Source organism: Bos indicus x Bos taurus, chromosome 24 (genome assembly GCF_003369695.1).
Source record: "Bos indicus x Bos taurus breed Angus x Brahman F1 hybrid chromosome 24, Bos_hybrid_MaternalHap_v2.0, whole genome shotgun sequence".
Lineage (NCBI taxonomy): Eukaryota > Metazoa > Chordata > Mammalia > Artiodactyla > Bovidae > Bos > Bos indicus x Bos taurus.
The window spans coordinates 42,016,346-42,036,099 of record NC_040099.1 but is presented as its reverse complement, the minus strand read 5'-3'; the positions used below and the strand labels follow the sequence as shown (position 1 = coordinate 42,036,099).

At 47.7% G+C, this 19,754-nt stretch overlaps 1 protein-coding gene across 2 annotated transcripts in view; it reads right to left on the bottom strand.

Annotated features, from left to right (window-relative positions):
- Positions 1-4,412: 4,412 nt before the first annotated feature.
- The window catches only part of RAB31 (RAB31, member RAS oncogene family), an 81,568-nt gene continuing 66,226 nt past the window's right edge, over positions 4,413-19,754 (bottom strand). For both annotated transcript variants that reach the window (XM_027525553.1, XM_027525552.1), the window contains 2 exons: positions 15,005-15,114; positions 4,413-7,964 (listed from right to left, as the gene is read on the bottom strand). In XM_027525553.1, coding sequence (XP_027381354.1) covers positions 7,867-7,964; positions 15,005-15,114 — 208 coding nt within the window. In that variant the 3' untranslated portion in view covers positions 4,413-7,866. The remainder of the gene's footprint in view (positions 7,965-15,004; positions 15,115-19,754) is intronic.

Sequence of the window (19,754 nt, the reverse complement as noted above, 5' to 3'; positions counted from 1 at the left end):
TGAGGACTTTGGGGTGTCACCCTGCTTAGACAGAATGGCTTTGGTTGTGAACTTGTTGGTTTTACTCTTCTTGGGCAAACTGAATTTTGCTGGAAAATTGGGGGTATTGTCCTGCTTGGGTGAGATGTTTTTTTCTGAAGAAGTGGGGATGTCCACCTGCCTGTGCAGGGCAGTTTTGAGTGGGAATTTGGGGGAGTCAGCCTGCTGTGATGAAATGATTTTGCCTGGGAAACTGGGGGAGTCAGTCCGCTTGGGTGGGAGGATTTGGTTTGGGGAGTTAGGGGAGTCAGCCTGTTTGGGTAAGATGATCTTGGCTGGGAACTTGGGGGAGTCAGCCTGCCGTGATGGATTGATCTTGGCTGGGAAATTGGGGGAGTCAGCCGGCCATGATGGAATGACTTTGGCTGGGGTGTTGAAAATGTCACCCTCTTTTGTCGAGATGGTTTTTTCTGAGAATTTGGAGGCATAAGACTGATTGGGCAGAATGGTTTGGATTGGGGAGATGGGGGCATCAGCCTCCTTGGGCAAAATGGTTTTGGCTGAGGGCTTAGGGGTGTCGCCCTGCTTGGGCAAGGTGGTTTTTTCTGAAGAATTGGGGGTGTTGGCCTGCTTGTGCAGGGTAGTTTTACTGGGGGGATTGAGAATGTCACCCTCTTTTGGCAGGATGTTTTTTTCTGGGAAATTGGGAATGTTACCCTGTTTTGGTGAAATGGTTTGGATTGAGGAATTGAGGGTAGCAGCCTGCTTGGGCAAAATGTTCTGCTGGGAGGAATCGAGAATTTCCCTCTCTTTTGATAGGATGGTCTTTTCTGGGAAACTGGGAGTGTCAGCCTGGTCGGATGGGACGGCTTTTGCTGAGGAATTGAGAAAGTCCCCCTGCTTAGGCAGGACAACCTGGGCTGGAGAGCTGGGGGTGTCACCACTCTGCTCAGGTGGGAGTGTGTGCACAGCCTGCAGGGCTTTGGATGCCCCCACATGTGTCTGTTGAACATTGCTGACCTCGTGGACAAAGGCCTCCAGGGGGTGTGCTGGGACCTGGAGAGTCACATGGCTGGACATAACCTGTAATAATGGGCTTTCTGAAGAAAAAAAAAAATATCAGAGAAGAAATAAAAGCATTCTGATCATCTACTCCAAGGAAGATGGACAGGAGTCCTTCTTAGAGCGCGTGAAGGTAGTCTTCTGATACATTCATTTGCATACTCATATTCCACACAAGACCAAGCGGCATGTGATTACACATAATCTTCACCTAGGTTTTTTCCCCTTTAACTACAAACTTCTCTGCTTAGCTTGACACTGCAGCTGACCCCCTAAGCACACAGGTCCCCAAAGCAGCCCCTTCCCTCCTCCTGACCTTTATCCTCACCTTCATTTGTTTCTCCTTGGTTGTCTGACCTCATTTCCGGTTCCTCCAGGACCCCAGCTTCATCACTTTCCATTTCCAGTTCCTGGTCTCTACCCACCCCTACTTCACAGGTGCCTCATGGCACCAGCAAGGCCATCCCCTTCAACCTTCTCCAACCAAACATCATATGTCAAGTAACAACCTGTACTGGGGTAGAGCCTACAGCCGGCCTGCCCTCTCTGTTTTCACAAGTGTCCCATTTGAGAGTTTCATGACACTCTGTGTTTTGGGGCTGCTCTGTGTGTGGGGCCATGCCGTGCCTGAAGTGAATTCACAGGCATTATTTCCTACAACAAACCACTGAGGTAAGTCCCATTGTGATCTCCACCTTACAAGTGAGAAAACTCAGCCTTAGAGAAGTTATGGGACCAAGTCAAGGTCCCAGAGCTCATCTGTGGGGCAGGTTCCGAGCCCACACTCCTGATACTGGGCTGGGCTGCCTGCCGAGTGCCCCATCCAGGGGGGGTGACTTGAAACCATCTTTCCTACCCCCTTCCTCCAGGTCGTCCCCAGCCACAGCCTTCTCTTTGTGACTCGGCCACCACAACCATCTACTAAGGTCTCCTCTGTGATCTCCTCGAACTGTGGTGCTGGAGGAGACTCTTTAAGGAGATCAAAATAGTCAATCTAAAAGGAAAACAACCCTGAATAGTCATTGGAAGGACAGATGCTGAAGCTGAAGCTCCAATACTTAGGCCACCTGATGCAAAGAGCCAACTCATTGGAAAAGACCCTGATGCTTGGAAAGATTGAAGGAAGGAGGAGAAGGGGGCAACAGAGGATAAGATGGTTGGATGGCATCACTCATTCCATGGACATGACTTTGAGTAAACTCCAGGAGATAGCGAAGGACAGGGAAGCCTGGCGTGCTGCAATTGGGGTCGAAAAGAGTCGGACACAACTGAATGACTAAATAGCAACAACAGGTCTCCTCTCAACCACATCACCCTCTTCTGCAAAGTCCTACCTGCTAATCAGATGTCCAATTTGGATATTGGGAAGGGAGATTATGACATGGAGGAGTTCTCTAACTGAGAAGAGGCAGTAGTGATGGTTCCCCATCCATGTGACAGAATCCTGGCCTCCCCTCTCCAGGCAGAAGCCTCAGCAAGGACCCAGGTTGGATGTGTTCAGAAGAGAGCTGGAAGCGAAGGAGCACCTGCCTCCCGCACCACCTGGAAGCCTAGGAAATGCCACAGCCATGTGGGCTCCATGTGCCCATGGCAGTAGGGGTGATGGGCAGATTGCTGGGCCAGGGAGGTCCTCTCATCCCAAGTGGGGCTGTGATGTTCTAAGACTTGAGCTTCTCTTCGAACCAGGAGAAGCTCAAGAAGAACAAAGAAGCCACAGTACAGGGCGATTTGCAGTGAGAGGCAAGGACCAGGGGCACAGGCTTGACCAGGGGGTGACAGCACGGGCCCTAACACCAGACAGCCTCCTCCATCCTTAACAGTTCCCAGTTCCAGGACCAGGCCAGACCAACCGCCTCACCTGGGAACCAGCAGGAGGCAGGGGGCTCAGGAACAGCAAGTCCATACAGCCCTGTGAACCCACAACCAGCCAGAGTTCGCACAGCCCTGTATACCCACATATTACGGAGAAAGGGCAGGAATCGGAAGACAGAGCTGTCACCAGAGTGAAACCATGTTCCTTAGGCTGAAATCCCCCAGGAGCGTGGTGTCCACAATTAATCAATATATTAATATGTAATTAATCATTAATAACACCACACTGCATATTTGAACATTGCTAAGAGAGTAGATCTTAAAAGTTCTCATCACAAGAAAAAGAAATTTTAACTATGTGTGGTGACAGATGTTAATTAGACTTACATGGTGATCATTTCACAAGATACACAAATATAGAATCATTATGTTGTACATTTGAAACTAATATGTGTTAATTATATCTCCATTTTAAAAGTTTTTTAAAAATCTTAATTGAAAAAGGAAAAAATAACAGAAGCTGACATTTGGCTCCTCCTTTCTTCCTAGTCTGGGCTTCCCTGGTGGCTCAGTGGTAAAGAATCCGCCCGCCAATGCAGGAAATGTGGGTTCAATCCCTGGTCCAGGAAGATCCCCAGGAGAGGAAATGACAGCCCACTCCAGTATTCTTGCCCTAGGAAGTCCCAGGGACAGAGGAGCCTGGTGGGCTACATCCAAGGAGTCACAAAAGAGTCAGACACAATTTAGTGACTAAATAACAACAGCTCTTCCTAGTCTATGGTTTTATGTGACTTACTAACTTCTTGGGCCTGTTTCCTCATTTGTAGTATGGATGCAATCATGGTATCTGCCTGATACAGGGATTGTGAAAACAGAAGGTCACGTGATATAAAACACCTGGTGCAGCAGCCAGGGCAAAGCAGGTCACTATACTCGAGTGTCTTGCTTATGAGCATCGGCTCTGTGCCAGGACTGAAAGAGGTGTTCTCTGTCGAGTGAAACCGTGCAGCCCACTCAGGAGACCCCTAGGGTGTCGGAGACTGTGTACACATGGCCCCGCTGGTTGCCCAGAGCCCCCACGGACAGTTCCTCATGAATATGGTGGATATCATACCTTGTGTGACACCTTGGGGGCAGGGGTTTTGGGAACTCAGAATCTTGCTTGGGTTTTCTGACAGCAATCTGGTGCATATATCACAGAGCCTACAGCAGAGCCAAGGATCAACCGATGAGCAAACAGCAGGATTTCTGCAATGGGACATGCAGACATTGTCCCTCTCCTTGGTGGGATGAATAACTACAAAGAACATCACATCCGCTCAGCTCTGATTTCACAGCCAGAGGAGTCTGTATCAAACTTCAGAAAAAGTCTCTTCTGAAGCTTTTGAGATTCCAGAATTGTGGGTAAGGGTGCATTTGAATTACACTCTGCATCTTATATATGAGGAAACTGAAGCTTAGAGACATTGGTCTTCCAACCCCTCCACCCACTGCCAGCAATTGACTTAAAAAATTACAATTATTCAACCCAACGTTATAGTAAGAAAAAGACAAACTTGATAAAACTTAAAATATTTATTAGTATGAATCAGTGTGCGTTAAACCAAAAATAACAGATACAATTGGACAACGTGGAAGGCAGTGCTTTACTACAGAATACAAGGTGGACAGGTAGGTCCTAAGGTCTGCAGCGGCGTCTTCTATACGTGAGAACTGGGTCCAGCCCAGACAGAGGCCCCTTATGAAAACACGAGGGAGGGGGCAGTGTACACAGTCAAGTGCTGACACTGGATCTTTGGGTCTGGTTTTAGTAACGAAGGTTAAACCAGAACCTAACGGGGCTGAATGTGGCTCAGAGCCCTTTCTTTCGCTCGTTATTCAAGTTGTGATCAGCGTCACAGAGTAGAGAGATGCAGGGCCCTGAGGGGAGCCTATTGGGCCATCACAGGTCACGTTCCTCAACCTCAGGGGACACACCTCTGTCACCTGAGCTCCCCTGGGTCCTCCACGGGGTCCAGCCCTTTGCTTGGCTAAAGGCTGGCTTCAGCTCTCCAGATTTCTCTGGTCTGCAAGCAAGTGCCCTGACACACTGCTCCCCACTATAAAGACGGCAGCTCAATTAAAAGCGTGCAGTGTTGGCACAATTCCACTGCCACCTGGGGGAATTCCCATGGGGAGACAATCCCCCTGAGAGCCCATGCCCGATTTCCACGATTGAGTCATGAGCCACACTCAGCCAGGGGAATGGATCACATGTCGCTGTAACAAATCTGAAGTTGTATTTACACACGTGAAGGAAAACAGAAGAGCACATTTGGGGGAACTGGGTGAAGGACGCTGCTGAACAACTTGGAACAACAGTAATGTCCAGGCCTTTACATCACATCACACGGTTATGGTTCAGAGATTAGAACAGTCAGAAAGTAATCTCAAGGCAAAATAAAGGAAGATAAGCAAGGCTCCTTGTGGACAAAGCTCGAGCCCCCATCTTCAGAAAAGACCCCAGGTTCCTGCAAATGTCTATGTGCCCGTCTTCTCTTTCCACAACTGCTCCAAGGAGTGACTATAGGCAAGCGGCCGGCCAATGCCTTGAAAAGTTAAGGCTGCACAGAAAGGCAAACGAGTGGCTCCCAACCACGTGGGCTTCTGAAACTAAGCCATAGGCTCACGGGTGGGTAGCCTGCTCTGCGTGGTTAAGACCAGCTCTTTTATGCAAGATGGGAGTGCTGAACAGCCAGCCCAAAGCTGCAAACTCCTCAGGGCCATGCACCTCCTTAGCTAGGGAACTTTGTCTAGAGACAAGCTCTGGTCCTTAGGGACTGCCAGGTGATGAAAAATTCCAAAATAAGCCTGCATGCCACCTGGAACGAGGTCACTTGAATGTGCAACCCACATTTTTTTAAACTTTGTTAAGAGGCAAGATAATGGCTCAGCCTTCAAGCAGAATCACGGAGCCCATAATGTTGACAAGGTGCACAAAATCCTTAAAGCCCTGCAAAGTGTACCAAGGTGTCCAAGTTCCAATTTGCCAACAGTTTTAGGGGAACCCATCTGGAGTTTAAGCTCTTGAACCAAAAATAAGTGTTTTCAGCTTCCATGTCCTAAGATTGTCAAATGATTCTGGCAAGCTGAGTAAAGTGGTAAGAGCACCAAATTGACAACATATTCTCAAGTTGAAAAACACCTACATCTGAGATTTCAAACTGTTTTCTTCATTGCAGCCCACGTGAAGAAGTGTGAATGGGGCCCTGATCTCTCAAGGACTCTCACTTTTTTTGACAGCAGACTCAGTATCCCCAACCATCAAGGGCTGGTGGGACCAGCATGGCAGGGCTCAAGAATGGCTCAAACCAAGTTACAGAAAGTTTGAGGTCTTTCATCGGCCCATGATCTCTTTCTTGATTTTTACACTGTAGGTCTTCAATGAGTGTTTGTTGAGCCTTGAAGGTACCAACTGGCCCTGTTACCACACTACCTGGTCAGCCACATCTCACCCCACAAAAGGCACCAATCTGAATCTCCTCCAAGGTTCACTTCCCATCCTGAGCCTTCCTAGGAAAACAACCGCTTCTCAACCCCAGGTTTTTATGAAAATTAGAAAGAAAACAGGATGTGAACTTTCAATAGGGACAGTTTTCTTCCCTTCCCCTCCACTGGATTCAGACATCTTTAATTCACTGGGATTCCCAGGTGGCTCAGTGGTAAAGGATCCACCTGCCAATGCAGGAGACATAAAAGACGCCGGTTCGATCCCTGGGTCAGGAAGATCCCCTGGAGGATGAAATGGCAACCCACTCCAGTATTCTTGCCTGAAGAATCCCAATGAAGGAGGAGCCTGGTGGGCTACCGTCCATGGGGTCACAAAGAGTCAGATACGACTGAGCACAAAACAATTCACTGAGCTGACAGGGAGTCTGAAAAGGGAAGGTTCATCAGAGCCTGTTCCCAGCTAACAGGCATTCCAGGGGTAGGCTTGTGTTCAACCTTAATACCCACCCCACCAAAGCTTGGCCCTTTCCTAAAGACCCTCTGATTTCGTAGTTTTGGGCGGGGCAGGGAGGAGGGGCAAGCAGGGGGGCAGGCGTCTAGAATCTTACTGTGCCAGTACTTCTGGCTGGCTTTCCTGTAATCAATTATTCATTGATATTGTTTAATATGAGAAGTTTGCCCTACAATTTACATTCAAACATCATCCAAGTAATTTGTTCCCGGGATATGGCACTATGTCACACTCTTTTAGTAAAATAACACTCTGTGAGAAACTTCCCTAAGAGAGTGGGGATTTATTACCCTGCAGGTCATGCAAACCAGGTGGTCTCTGGAATAACATTTATATCCTGCATTTGTCACTGCTTACACGGTAATGACTCCAAATGATTTCCAACACCAGGCCTCCAACTCCCAGCGCAACGTGAAATACTGTAGTCGGGTTCAGTTGGTTTATATGACCAAGGCTTAGAAAAATGTTCATGGAATAAAAGTCAGAGATGTAGACAACAGTTCCTAATACATCTTTCTCCACTTTCATAACAAGCTCGAGTTCTACCGTAGATGGTCCAATTACACCTCACTGAAAGGAAAATTAAGGGAACCTTTCGGCAAAGGTTGGTGGAGTAACTAAGGCAACAGCACTGAAGAAGTTCCTGACATTTGATTAGAAACACAGGAAATCAGAGTGGAACATCACTTTAGAACCTCACACACATAAGCCAGTAAGACTTTTGTACAAATTTAAGAATATTTTAAGGCTTTTAACAAAAAAACTCAACTATACTTAATACCTAAAATCCGTTCCCTCTGAGTGAATTTCACACACCAAAGGCCATTCTGTGGCAGGGTGGTGGGTTTTCCCAGAGTTTCCCAGAATCCTTTTCCAGGGACACTTCCTGCCCTGTTCTCTGCGGGGCTCTCCTCCCTCTAAGCCAGGGGCCAGACTACCGAGGAGGGAGGCCCTGAGGAAGTGCCCAGGGAGGGAGCTCCGGCCTCTTCAAGTACAGGGGACCCTGCCCCGGGTCAGCAGCACCGCCGGCTGACCTGCGAGGTTGGCTTCACCAGTTTGATGGATCCACTGTTTCCGTTTTCATGGGGGTCCAGGGGTGGAATCTGGCGACCTGCAAGGAAGGGAGGCCAAGGGTGAGTTCTTGTTCCCAGCTGACCCCCTGTGCAGATGGGGGCCTGCTCCCGCTCCCCGACGTCATGTGTATAACCTGCAGGCTGCAACCAGGTGGAGGGGCTACCTCTTCCAGTGTTCCCCCACCATGCCACCCCCCAGCCTGGGCTGTGTGACATCAAACATAGAAAGGAAAGGAAAGGTAAAACCAGCTTTCTGCATCCGCCTTCTCCACACAGGCATCAGCACACTGCTCGCTCCCAGCCTTCCCCCATCCGCCCACTAGAACGACTGCCTCTCAGTTTCAACAGCAACAGTGAGGCCTCAGCTTCTTAAAATAGACCTGGCTGGGGAACTGCGATGGTCCCAGCAACACTGCATTTTAACACCAGGTTTCCATCCCTCATCCTGCCAACGCACACAGAAAGTTAACGGGAAAGCCTCTAGAGACATTCTTCACAGGAAACAGTATCTTAATGCCATAAACAAGCAGAGCAAAATGTTAGTCGCTCAGTCATGTCTGACTGCTTGTGACCCCATGGACTGTAGCCTACCAGGCTCCTCTGTCCATGGGATTCTCCAGGCAAGAATACTGGAGTGGGTTGCCATTCCCTTCTCCAGGGTATCTTCCTGACCTAGGGATCGAACTTGAGTCTCCTGCATTGGCAGGCGGATTCTTTACTGCTGAGCCACCAGGGAAGTACTGCAATACTCTTATGATTTCTTAAGTCATAAAACTGTGGTGCTGGAGAAGATTCTTGAAAGTCCCTTGGACAGCAAGGAGACCAAACCAGTCAACTCTAAAGGAAATCAACCCTGAACATTCATTGGAAGGACTGATGCTGAAGTTTCAATACTTTGGTCACTTGAGCTGACTCATTGAAAAAGACCGTAATGCTGGAAAAGATTGAATACTTTGGTCACTTGAGCTGACTCATTGAAAAAGACCGTAATGCTGGAAAAGATTGAAAGCAGGAGGAGAAGGGGGTGGCAGCGGATGAGATGGTTGGACGGCATCACCAATTCAACGGACATGAGTCTGAGGAAACTCCAGAAGATAGCGAAGGAAGGGAAGCCTGGTGTGCTGCAGTCTATGGAGTTGGAAAGAGTCAGACTTGACTTAGTGACTGAACAACAACAGTGAGGCAGCCCCTTAAAAAGAGCAGGAAGCCACTAGCGCTGTGGAAACACACTGAGAACTCAGAACCTGTGGTCTGAGTTACCTGGAGCTTACTGAAAGCTTAAACATATTTACACAAAAGAAGAGTTCCAGAAAATGCCATAGCATTCGGTACCAAGGTGATCACCTTGGAACACTGTTGAATCAGTATTAATTACATGGGCACAGAATAGGGCAAACACACACACACACATCTGAAAAGGCTCTGGGCATCCAACCATGTCTGTGCTGTTACAAAATGTCCTCTGAGAGCATAGGCACAGTCTCCAAACAGGTCCTCCGGAGGATAAATCCCACAGCAGGGTGTTTATTTTAATAAGGTTTGTATTATGCAAGATTTTGCTCAGGAAAAGTTAAAAGACTTTTTTTTTTTGAGTTCTATCTTTCTGAAAGTTGACAGCTCAGAGAAAAAGCAGGTTTTGTAAATGATTCCTTAAGAACAAAGTTATGGGAGAAAACTGATTCCAAGCCTGTAAACTGTATATTGTGGTGGCTCTGGACTGGGGCTGTGACGCTTTTATACACAACAAAAATAAAACAGCACACTCAGCGGCAGCTGTCCTGGGGATGGCCGCTTCCTGCACAGGCCTGGCATCGTCTTCCTGCCAAGCTGCTGTCTGGGTACTTCCCTCTCTCACCCTGGCCCCAGGATCTACCAGGCTCCACTTTGGTTGGATGGGTGGTAGAGGGGCTGGGACCTGCCTGTCACTTCCATTTCTCAATTCTGATTTTCTGAATTATCCAGAGAAGTAGACTGACTATGCTTACCAGCTTCCCTGGTGGCTCAGATGGTAAAGAATCTGCCTGCAAGAAAGAATCAGCAGACCTGGGTTCAATCCCTGGGTCAGGAAGATCCCCTGGAGAAGGGAATGGCAACCCACTCCAGTATATTCTTGCCTGGAGAATCCCATGGACAGAGGAGCCTGGTGGGCTACAGTCCATGGGGTCACAAACAGTCGGACACGATTGAATGACTAACACACTAACAAACTGATTGTGTCTACTAGGACTCGGCAGCATTTGCTGTTAATCACGATCTCCCAGTCTCTCTATTTGGGGCGGAGGGGTCCTCTCTGACCCACTGCAGAGCTCACGATCAGGTGGCCCCACCCCAGGAATACAGAATGGAGCTGGCACCACACTGGTGACACCTGAGGTCACCCTCTAAACTGTCCTTTTGCTGCTGTCAAGAAGACAACATTGGGACTTCGAGATAACCTGGAACATTAGCGTCTAGACCTAGGAAGGCGCTAACGCTCTGTGCAGGATGAGCACAGCGTAGGATTCAGGAAGTGGATTCAGCCAGGATGCTGGCAGGAAATCCTGGTTGGGGATAATGAGAGTGCCATGGAGAGAAGTAGAAAATAGGGAGGGAAGGAGGACTGCAGGAAGTTACCTGGCAGACGTGACAACTGGTCGGAGGCGGGAAGATGAGAGAGAGAGGAAGAAAACTGAAGTTCAAGTCCAGGAGCCGTGGGAACGGTGGTGCCCCAGCAAAGACGGAAGTAAGGGGCGAGATCACCATTGACCTTGAATCCAAAACACCAAATGTCTTCAACATGGAGGGGCTTACGTTCCTTTAAAATCATTAGGCTTCCTTGCTATTCAAAGGCACCATTTCCCTTTTAAAAAAATTAGTAGACTATATTTGGGGGGAGGGGCAGTTTTAGGTTTACAGAAAAAATCAGGCATGAAGTTCAAAGAGTTTACATATACTCCTCCTCCTCATCCCCAATGTCCTCTAACACCTGTCATGCGTGGGGACCATTTATTACAACTGAAGAGCCACTGCTGATCATTAAGTGAAGAAATAAGAAAACAACTCAAGGGACTTCCCTGGTGGTCCAGTGGTTAAGAATCCGCCAGCAAACACAGGGGGACACAGGTTCGAGCCCTGGTCCAGGAAGAGCCCACATGCTGCAGACCAACTAATCTCACAAGCCAAGACTTCAGTAGAAGCCCACATGCTGCAACTGCGGAAGCTAGTGCTCCACAGCAAGAGAAACCACTGCAATGAGAAGCTAGAGCACCGAAACGAAAAGTAGCCCCCGAATGCTGGAGTAGAGAAAAGCCCACATTAAGCAACAAAGACCCAGCACAGTCAAAATAGATAAATACTTAAAAAAAAAAAACAGCAAATCAATACAAAATGGGAAAATGTTGAACAGACACTTTATCAGAGGAGACACAAGGATTGTGAATAAGCACATGAACAGGCACTCAACACTGTCGGTCATTGGAAGATGGATGTCAAAACCACAAGGAGAGACCATCACAGTCCCATCTGAATGGTTGAAATTTAACAACTGATCGTCCCACCTGCTGGCAAGGAGCTGGAGCTACTGGAGCTCTGCGGGATTAGGGGTGGGAATGAAAAATGCTAACACCGCTTTGGGACACAGGCTGGGGGACCCATAGAATATGGACTATTGCCTATGAGAGGAGCCAGCCACACTCCTTCGAGGTGTTTATCCACACAGAAACTTGTGCGTGAAATCTCATCACAGTCTTGCCTGTAATCACTAAAACCTGAAAACCACCCAAATGTGTAGGTGAATGGATTAACAAATTTTTACTCATGCTATGGAATGCCATGGCAGACTCTTAAGTGTGCCTTGGACAGCAAGGAAATCAAACCAGTCCATCCTAAAGGAAATCAGTCCTGAATATTCATTGGAAGGACTGATGCTGAAGCTGAAGCTCCAATACTTTGGCCACCTGATGTGAAGAGCTGACTCATTGGAAAAGACCCTGATGTTGGGAAAGACTGAGGGCAGGAAAAGGGGTCAACAGAGGATGAGGTATTTGGATGGCATCACCAACTCAATGGACATGAGTCTGAGCAAACTCCTGGAGATAGTGGAGGGCAGAGGAGTCTGGTGTGCTGCAATTCATGGGGTCACAGGGAGTCAGACACAACTTAGCAACTGAACAACAAACTTGGATCAGGACAAATGACCTAATTGCTCGAATAAAGAAACTGCATGGAGGGAACCTACTGTGAAGGAGAGGCTTGAAAGGCACACCAGCTAATTTTATCACTATACATGGAGCTTATTTGCATCCTGACCCAAACATACTGTTAAATGCAAACAAATCATTTCTGATAATTATAAGCTACTAAAAATTTGAACATCACATGTTCAATGTCATTAATATGATAATAGCATTATGACGATGAATGCCACCATATAATTGCTTTGTAAAAAAAAAAGTTACATACTGAAAATATTTACAGATGAAATGATGTTCTGGATTGCCTTCAAAATAATACAGGTGTGGGGGGAGGGGCAGGCTGGGGGAAGTGTGGGGTAGGGATGAAGGCAGCTTGGTTTTGAGTATGGTCTGCCCTATATATCTGCAGGTTCTGTATTCTTGCATCCAACTTACCTCAGACTGAAAATATTCAAGAAAAAAATTCCAGAAAGTTCCAGAAAGCAAAACTTGACTTTGCCACACTGGCAACTATTTGAATAGCATTTACATTGTATTTACAACTGCATAGCATTGTTATGGTCTTAGGTATTATTTGCAATCTGGAGATGATTTAAAGTATATGGGAGGATGTGCTTAGCTTATACACAAACACAATGCCCTTTTATACAAAGGATTGAGCATCTTTGGATTTGGTGTCAGTGGTCCCGGAAGCAATCCTCCAAGGGGCACCAAGTGATGACCGTACCTGATGTTCATTACATTCTTCAGTTTACTGGTGTATATGTTTACAGTTTTCCATAACAAAGTCTTTAAGTCCCCTGCAATCTGACCACCATGAAACAACCACTGTTAACATCTTAACATGTGTGTTCCCTTTGACTCTTCGCCCAAAATAATATATTTACAATTACACAGTCTACGTGCTTAGTCTCTCAGTGATGTCTGACTCTTTTCAACCCCATGGACTGCAGCCCTCCAGGGTCCTCTGTCCGTGAAGATTCTCCAGGCAAGAATACTAGAGTGGGTTGCCATGCCCTCCTCCAGGGGATCTTCCCAACTCAGGGATTGCACCCAAGTCTCCCTCACTGCAGGCAGATTATTTACCGTTTGAGCTGCCAGGGAATGCAGTCTATGGTTCACATTTTATAAAATCAGGGTATTATACAAAGTGTTCTGTAATTTCTGTTTCACACACAACAATTTATCTTTTTATGTCAGTAAAGACAGATTTACATCCTTGTTTTTAATCACTAGTTTACACTGGTGTTCCAGGATTACTAAAAAATCGTTTCCCAAGTTTTGGGCAGTTAAGTCATTTCCTGTTTTTCACCAGAAGCTGCCATCTGCAATAAGAAGTGGGCAGACTGGAGGCTCAGAGCATGGGTTCTGGAGTCCTGCTCCCAGGACTGACCCCCTGTGACCGGGAGTAAGTTGCAAACCTCTCCACACCTCAATGTCCTCATGTAAAGCAGGGACGATAACAGAGACGACTTCAAAAGATAAATGGGGCATTAATGAGCTAGTAAACATTGAAGCAATTATTTATTTCAGACGTAATTACCCAGTATAAGAAAAACGCCTGAAAAATCCCATGGACAGAGGAGCCTGGCGGGCTACAGTCCAAAGGGTCACAGAGTCAGACACGACTGAGTGACTAAGCACTACATAAGCAAAACATTTGTTTTTCCTAAATGAAGTAGACCACCAGGCTCTCAGGAATTCCTTATGCAAAGTCCCCATCACTTTGAGCCATAAAGACCTTATACAAAAAAAAAAAAAGAAAGGGACTTTCCTAGTAGCCCAGTGGTTAAGACTCTGTGGGGGGACTGTGGGGAGGTTAAGGGGGGCACTTTCAATTCCTAGTTGAGAAGCTAAAATCCCACATGCCACATGGAGGCGAAAAGAAAAAAGACCTCATATGCATGAAGAGATTTACACTGGCTGAGCCGTGCAAAGGAATACCTTTCGAATTAAGAGACTAATGCTCGGATTTAGGCTTGTCTTCTTCTGTGAAGTCTTTACGTCATTTTTTATTGAAAACATGACTTTGCATAAACCTAGGGAGGTCTCCTAGCTCTTGCAGAAATCCCAGGGTGAATTTCAGATACACAGAGCTGCATTGATGCTGGGAGAGAGCTCTGGAAAATACGGGGAGCTGCATGGGGACAGGGTGACAAATACACACGACTGTATATAACGTAGATAAACAACAAGGACCTACTGTATAGCCCAGGGAACTCTACTCAGTATCTTGTAATAGCCTATAGGGAAAACAATCTGAAAAAGAATACATACATATATATAATACATATACAGACACACACACACGTGTATAACTGAATGACTCTGCTGTACACCTGAAACTAACATGACATTGTAAATCAACTATACTCTAATTAAAAAAAAAAAGATCAGAAATGAGGAAAACCTTTCCACATCGACTCTTTAGCCACAGGTCTCGTACAAGGGAGACACTGTTTCTTGTTGATGATCACCAGACACGAAAAATGACTAAAAGCTTCTCTTGTCTCCTTTGCCCAGAGTCATTCAGCTTCATGGGTGACTTTGGTTTTCCATATCTTTCTCACTCTTTTTTTTTCCTCCCCTCAACATACAAACATAAAATGCTATAGAATATGTAATTGTGTAAGTAAAATAAATTTTATTTGGCAACGGAGTTACTTCATTCTGAGTCGTGAAACACAGACTGGAAGGGTGAAAGCACAGACTCTTGGAGACAGAGAACAGCGAGGGGTCGTGTGGGTCTGCAGGAACCTGGGCAAGGCTGCAGGGTTTAGTGTCTGTGGCACCAGATAAATTAACTCAGAGGAAACGCTCTGCTCCAGAGCTCCGTGGCTTTTATCCTCTGAGCCCCAGAAGCATAAAGATGCAAACTATCCTGAAAACACAAACCAGATACTTACTGATTCCTTGAAAGAGCTCTTCGATATTAATTGCATTCTTTGCACTTGTCTCAACCACGACAGCTCCAATGGACTCCGCATACTCCTTGGCATCCTTCAAAGGCACTTCCCTGGAAAAGAGGGCAGACCAGCAGAGGTGAATGCCCGTCTGTACAGAATAAATAACCCTGCAGAGCAAAGAAACAGCTCACATGCAAATAGCTTCCTCGTGGGCCTGCAGAATAACAACTCGGTCACCCAGTAAGTATTAGAAACGTGGGTGAAACTTTTTCAAGCTTGAAACCCAGTCTGTGGCATCCATGGAGACAGGACATGTGTGTATAAGCTACTGTCCCTGGTCCCACCAAAGGAGAGAACTCCAGAACAGTAGGAAAGGCATTATAAGTGAGGCCAGCTTTCCGAGTTAGGATTGGTTCCAAATTTTTTTCCCATAATAATGACTCAATGTTTTTTAAAAATTGCACATGTGCACACACTCGCATATGTGCTTTTCTAACACTTTCTGTATATTGCCTTTTACAAATCAGAGAAAATACATGATGTGATCTGGAAGACTGGCAATGAACACATTTACAGTTTCAACGGCATATTTGAACTTTCTCCTTTAAAAGGCTGTTACTCTAAAGGTTTAGGTCATGAACTCAATCCAGATGAATAATCTAAAAAAACATTTATTGATGTACTTTCTCAGGTGAAGATACTGCAGCGGACTGAAAGATTAAAAAAGACACAGTTCCTATTCTCCAGAAGTCTATTCATTGATTCAACCAACATTTAGAGAGAACAGTTGTATGCCAGCCCTTTCTTGTAGGCAGTCCCTGCCTTATGGAACATACACCAGAGAGCAAAGAAACACACACCTATGGACACACTAAGCCACACTATTATAATGTCTGCAACACGGAGATAACAAAGTAAGTGCTCAGGAGTAGAGGGTAGAGAGCCGAGCGTTTGATCCAAGGAACCAGGGCAGGTGCCACAGAAGCGGCCACTGAAGTGTGGCCACCAGGGGCAGCAAGAACACGGACCAGAGCCTGACAAAGGCCCCCCAGGTTGGGTGCGCCCTCACCCCTCCTGTGGTGTGGGACCCACTGCCATGTGGACACCTGAGCCATGTCGGCTGGACTCTAAACTTGCCTTATCATTCTTACCAAGGACACCCCAGGCAAAATGACCCTTTTGAATCTACCCTCTTCCTCATTTCTAACAGACAAGCCCCCAGGCCTCTCAGTTATTATAAAAAAAAAAGTCTTTGGTCTTTTTGGTAGCGATGAATTTTACAGAGGAAATATCCCAGAAGAGGGCTTTTCTAGGTTCAGTTTGGCAAGTTACTCTACTTTTTTTTTTCTTTTTCTTCCTGGCCGTCTTTATCAAACCAAAGCTCATAGGATGGGGCTCCTCCCTGCCCTAAGGTGGAGCAGAGGAGACTGTTCACAGGTGTGGTTGTTGGGGGAGCCCTCTGGCCACCGTGGAAGCTGTGGAGAACCCTCCCCTCCAGGGAGGGAAGGTCAGTTCAGGCTTCCGTGTGTCCTTCTAGGAGGACCAAGAGGAACAGAACACCGTCTACCAGGATTATGGTGAGAACAAAGTCACTCATGACAAAATCCAAACCACCCACCCTGAGGGAGACGGGAAGCCTTCGAGAAGGGCAGATGCTGTCACAGCTGACAACGCTGGGCCCTGGAAAGTGGAGAGAGGATAAGTATGTCCACCGATTTCCCCCAGGTTTAGAACAGGTCTCGTTAAACAGATGACCTGCCAAGGCGACGCGGTACTCGGGGCGGAGGCAGGGCCAGCCCAGCAGGTTCTGCTCACACTGCTCCCATCCAACCACCCAATAGGAACCCACACTCCTGAGGCTGTTCCTTCAGTCTTTACAGACAAAGAAATATCCCCAGAGTGCAGCCTGGTGCAGGCAGGGCTGGGGGCAGGGGCCAAGTGTAGCCTGTCCTGAAGAACAGGTTCCTGCCCTAGGAGCCTGGGGAGCCAGGGGCGTCCGTTTAGCATCAGAAATGAGCTGGACTGCGGGACACCCAATGGGTGTCAGAGAACTGTTGTTGGGACAAACAGTACAGCTACAATCTGAAAGGAGACCCTGGGAAGGTAAGCGTGTGCTGCCCTGGGCCTCTAGCAGACGTGTGTGACCAGCGGGTGGCCCTGGGAAGCCCTTTGGCTGAGTCAGAGGTCAGGCACAGTCTGGGGAGGGGGCTGGAGGGCACCTCGGAGACGGGCCTTCTGTGATCACCCTCACAGAAGACCATGGCATCCATAACTTTCCTTCAGTTCTTTCAGCAAATATTTACCAAGTGTCTGCCATAGGCTGGGTGCTTTGTTAGGCTTTCAATAGGTAAACTGAAGTGAGTCCACCCAAGCCAAGGCATAAGCATACAGCAGGTCAATTTTGATGGGAAAGAGTACTTTTAGACTTTCAAGATGAAGTTACATCCAGGAACAGGACTTCCAGAAATGCTGTGCCTCAACCAGGTTCCCGTGGGTGCCTCTGACTGGTCCTCCAGCTCTTGCAGTCATCACCCCCAGGCCCACCAAGGGGATCAACACACAAATCCACCAAATGTTCCTGTGAACAGAATTCCTCCATGTCTTCTAACCTGTAAAACCCAGCACCTCAGCAGGAGTTAGAGGCTTCCTGCCTTAGACCTCCCTGTTCATGCCCAGGCGACAGCCATTCTGGGTGCTTCTGGAGCTCACGTCTGTCTCTGGGCCCCTGCTCTCATCCACCCCTCTGCATCCCCCTGACGACTGTCCACACGAGGGCTCCTAGAGAGTGCAGCGTAGCAACCCCTCCATGAGAGCCCAGAGCCCTGGTGAGACTTGTCACCTGAATGGGCTGTGGATTCTTGCGATCAGGACCATGGTTTGTTTTGGGGAGGCTTCCCTGGTGGATCAGATGATAAGAAATGGCCCTGCAATGCAGGAGACCCAGGTTCGATCCCAGGGTCAGGAAGATCCCCTGGAGAAGGGAATGGCAACACACTCCAGTATTCTTGCCTGGAGAATCCCATGGCTAGAGGAGCCTGGCAGACTACAGTCCATGGAGTCGCAAAGAATTGGACATGACTGAGCGACTGAGCACAGGAATCCTAACAGGGCCAGGCACCTACCAGGCAATCAGTTAGCACCTGCTGAATGGCAGGGTGACTGTCTCCGCAAGTGGCCTTCAGCAGAGAGGAGAACTCAGGTAGAGGGTCCAAGCAGACTTCAGGGGAAGTATGGGGAGTGTGGACAGGGAGGGGGCGAAGATTCACCCAGCCAGGAGGGAGACTTAGGGCTGAAAAACACACGAGAGGGGGCATCTCCCCCAGCCCCAAGCTCCAACAGTCCTCAGAGGTCACATTGCAAGGAGGTCCACGCACCGCCATCCAGGCAGAGGCCACGGGTTCTGGGAGGCTCCCCACCGGGGAGGAGGGCGGGAACCCACATTCCTGTGGCTGCAGATTTCTCCACAGGCCAGGCTGCCCAACGAGGGTCCTTGTTTTGTTGTTGGCGGGTGTAACCCAGCAACGCAGCAGCTGACTCATTCCAGTCTCGGGCTATTTAATTCCCCCCGAGCCTCCTCCACGAATGGCAGGGGGAGAGGGGGGAAGGGACCCCAAGAAGGCACTCCGGGGGCCCCGCCCGTGAGGAGGGGAGTCCAGTCGGCAGGCCAGGGCAGACCAGCACTCTGCCCTCGGGCACCGTTCCTGACAGCAGGGAGCGGTGACCTCCATGGGCCTCCCATGCAGAAGTGCTCTGGCCTTGAACTCTTGTTCACAATGTGTGAACAGCACTCACATCAGAAAGGCAGCCCAGCCTGCTGCTCACGGGAGTGAGATTTTCTCCTTCAGTGGCCAGCCTCTTCACATCTCCCTCACTCAGGTCTCAGCCCCCTTTGCTGCCAGATGGCATGAACGCTTTTCCTCTTTAAATATAAGTTGATATCATAAAGTGCTCAAAACAGTACCTGGCACATAGATAAGATAGACCAAAGTTTCCAGAATAAATCTTTACAAAGACGGTACCACTTTCTTAGCAAACGTCCCAAAGATTGAGGAAATGAATCAAGTGGAGGAAACAGGCAAACGGAAGGCTCAAAGTACCTCCGAGCCCGAGGAGGTTTATCTGACTCATGCCCCTTGTTTAATTACCCAGAAAGGCTCCCAGGCAAGGCGTCACCACTCCACAGAAGAACAGGGAACACAGGCTACAGCATTAAATACATTTGTGGGTGTTGTTCAATCGCTCAGCCGTGTTCAACTCTTTTCGAACCCGTGGACGGCAGCATGCCAGGCCTTGCTGTCTATCACTAACTCCTGGAGCCTGCTCAAACTCATGTCCATTGAATCGGTGAGGCCATCCAACCATCTTACCCTTTTTGGTCCCCCTCTCCTGCTGCCCTCAATCTTTCCCAGCATCAGGGTCTTTTCCAGTGAGTCAGTTTTTCCCATCAGGTGGCCAAAATATTGGATACACTAACTTTCATAAATCACTCCAAGAGTAAAATTACATCATAAAGTTCTTTCCCCATGAGGAAAATCTGACATTAATTTAGAGTAACTTTTATTCAGAGATGGAACACTGAGGTATAAGCCACAGATACCTCTTGTTCTATGAAATTCTCATGCTTGTTCTCTGCAAACTTTGGTTTGGATTGTTTGGGTTTTTCTTATTTGTAAGTGCTCTTTGCATATTAAGGAACTTAGCCTTTTGTAATATATTTTCTGCATTTCTTTCAACTTACCATTTGTATTTA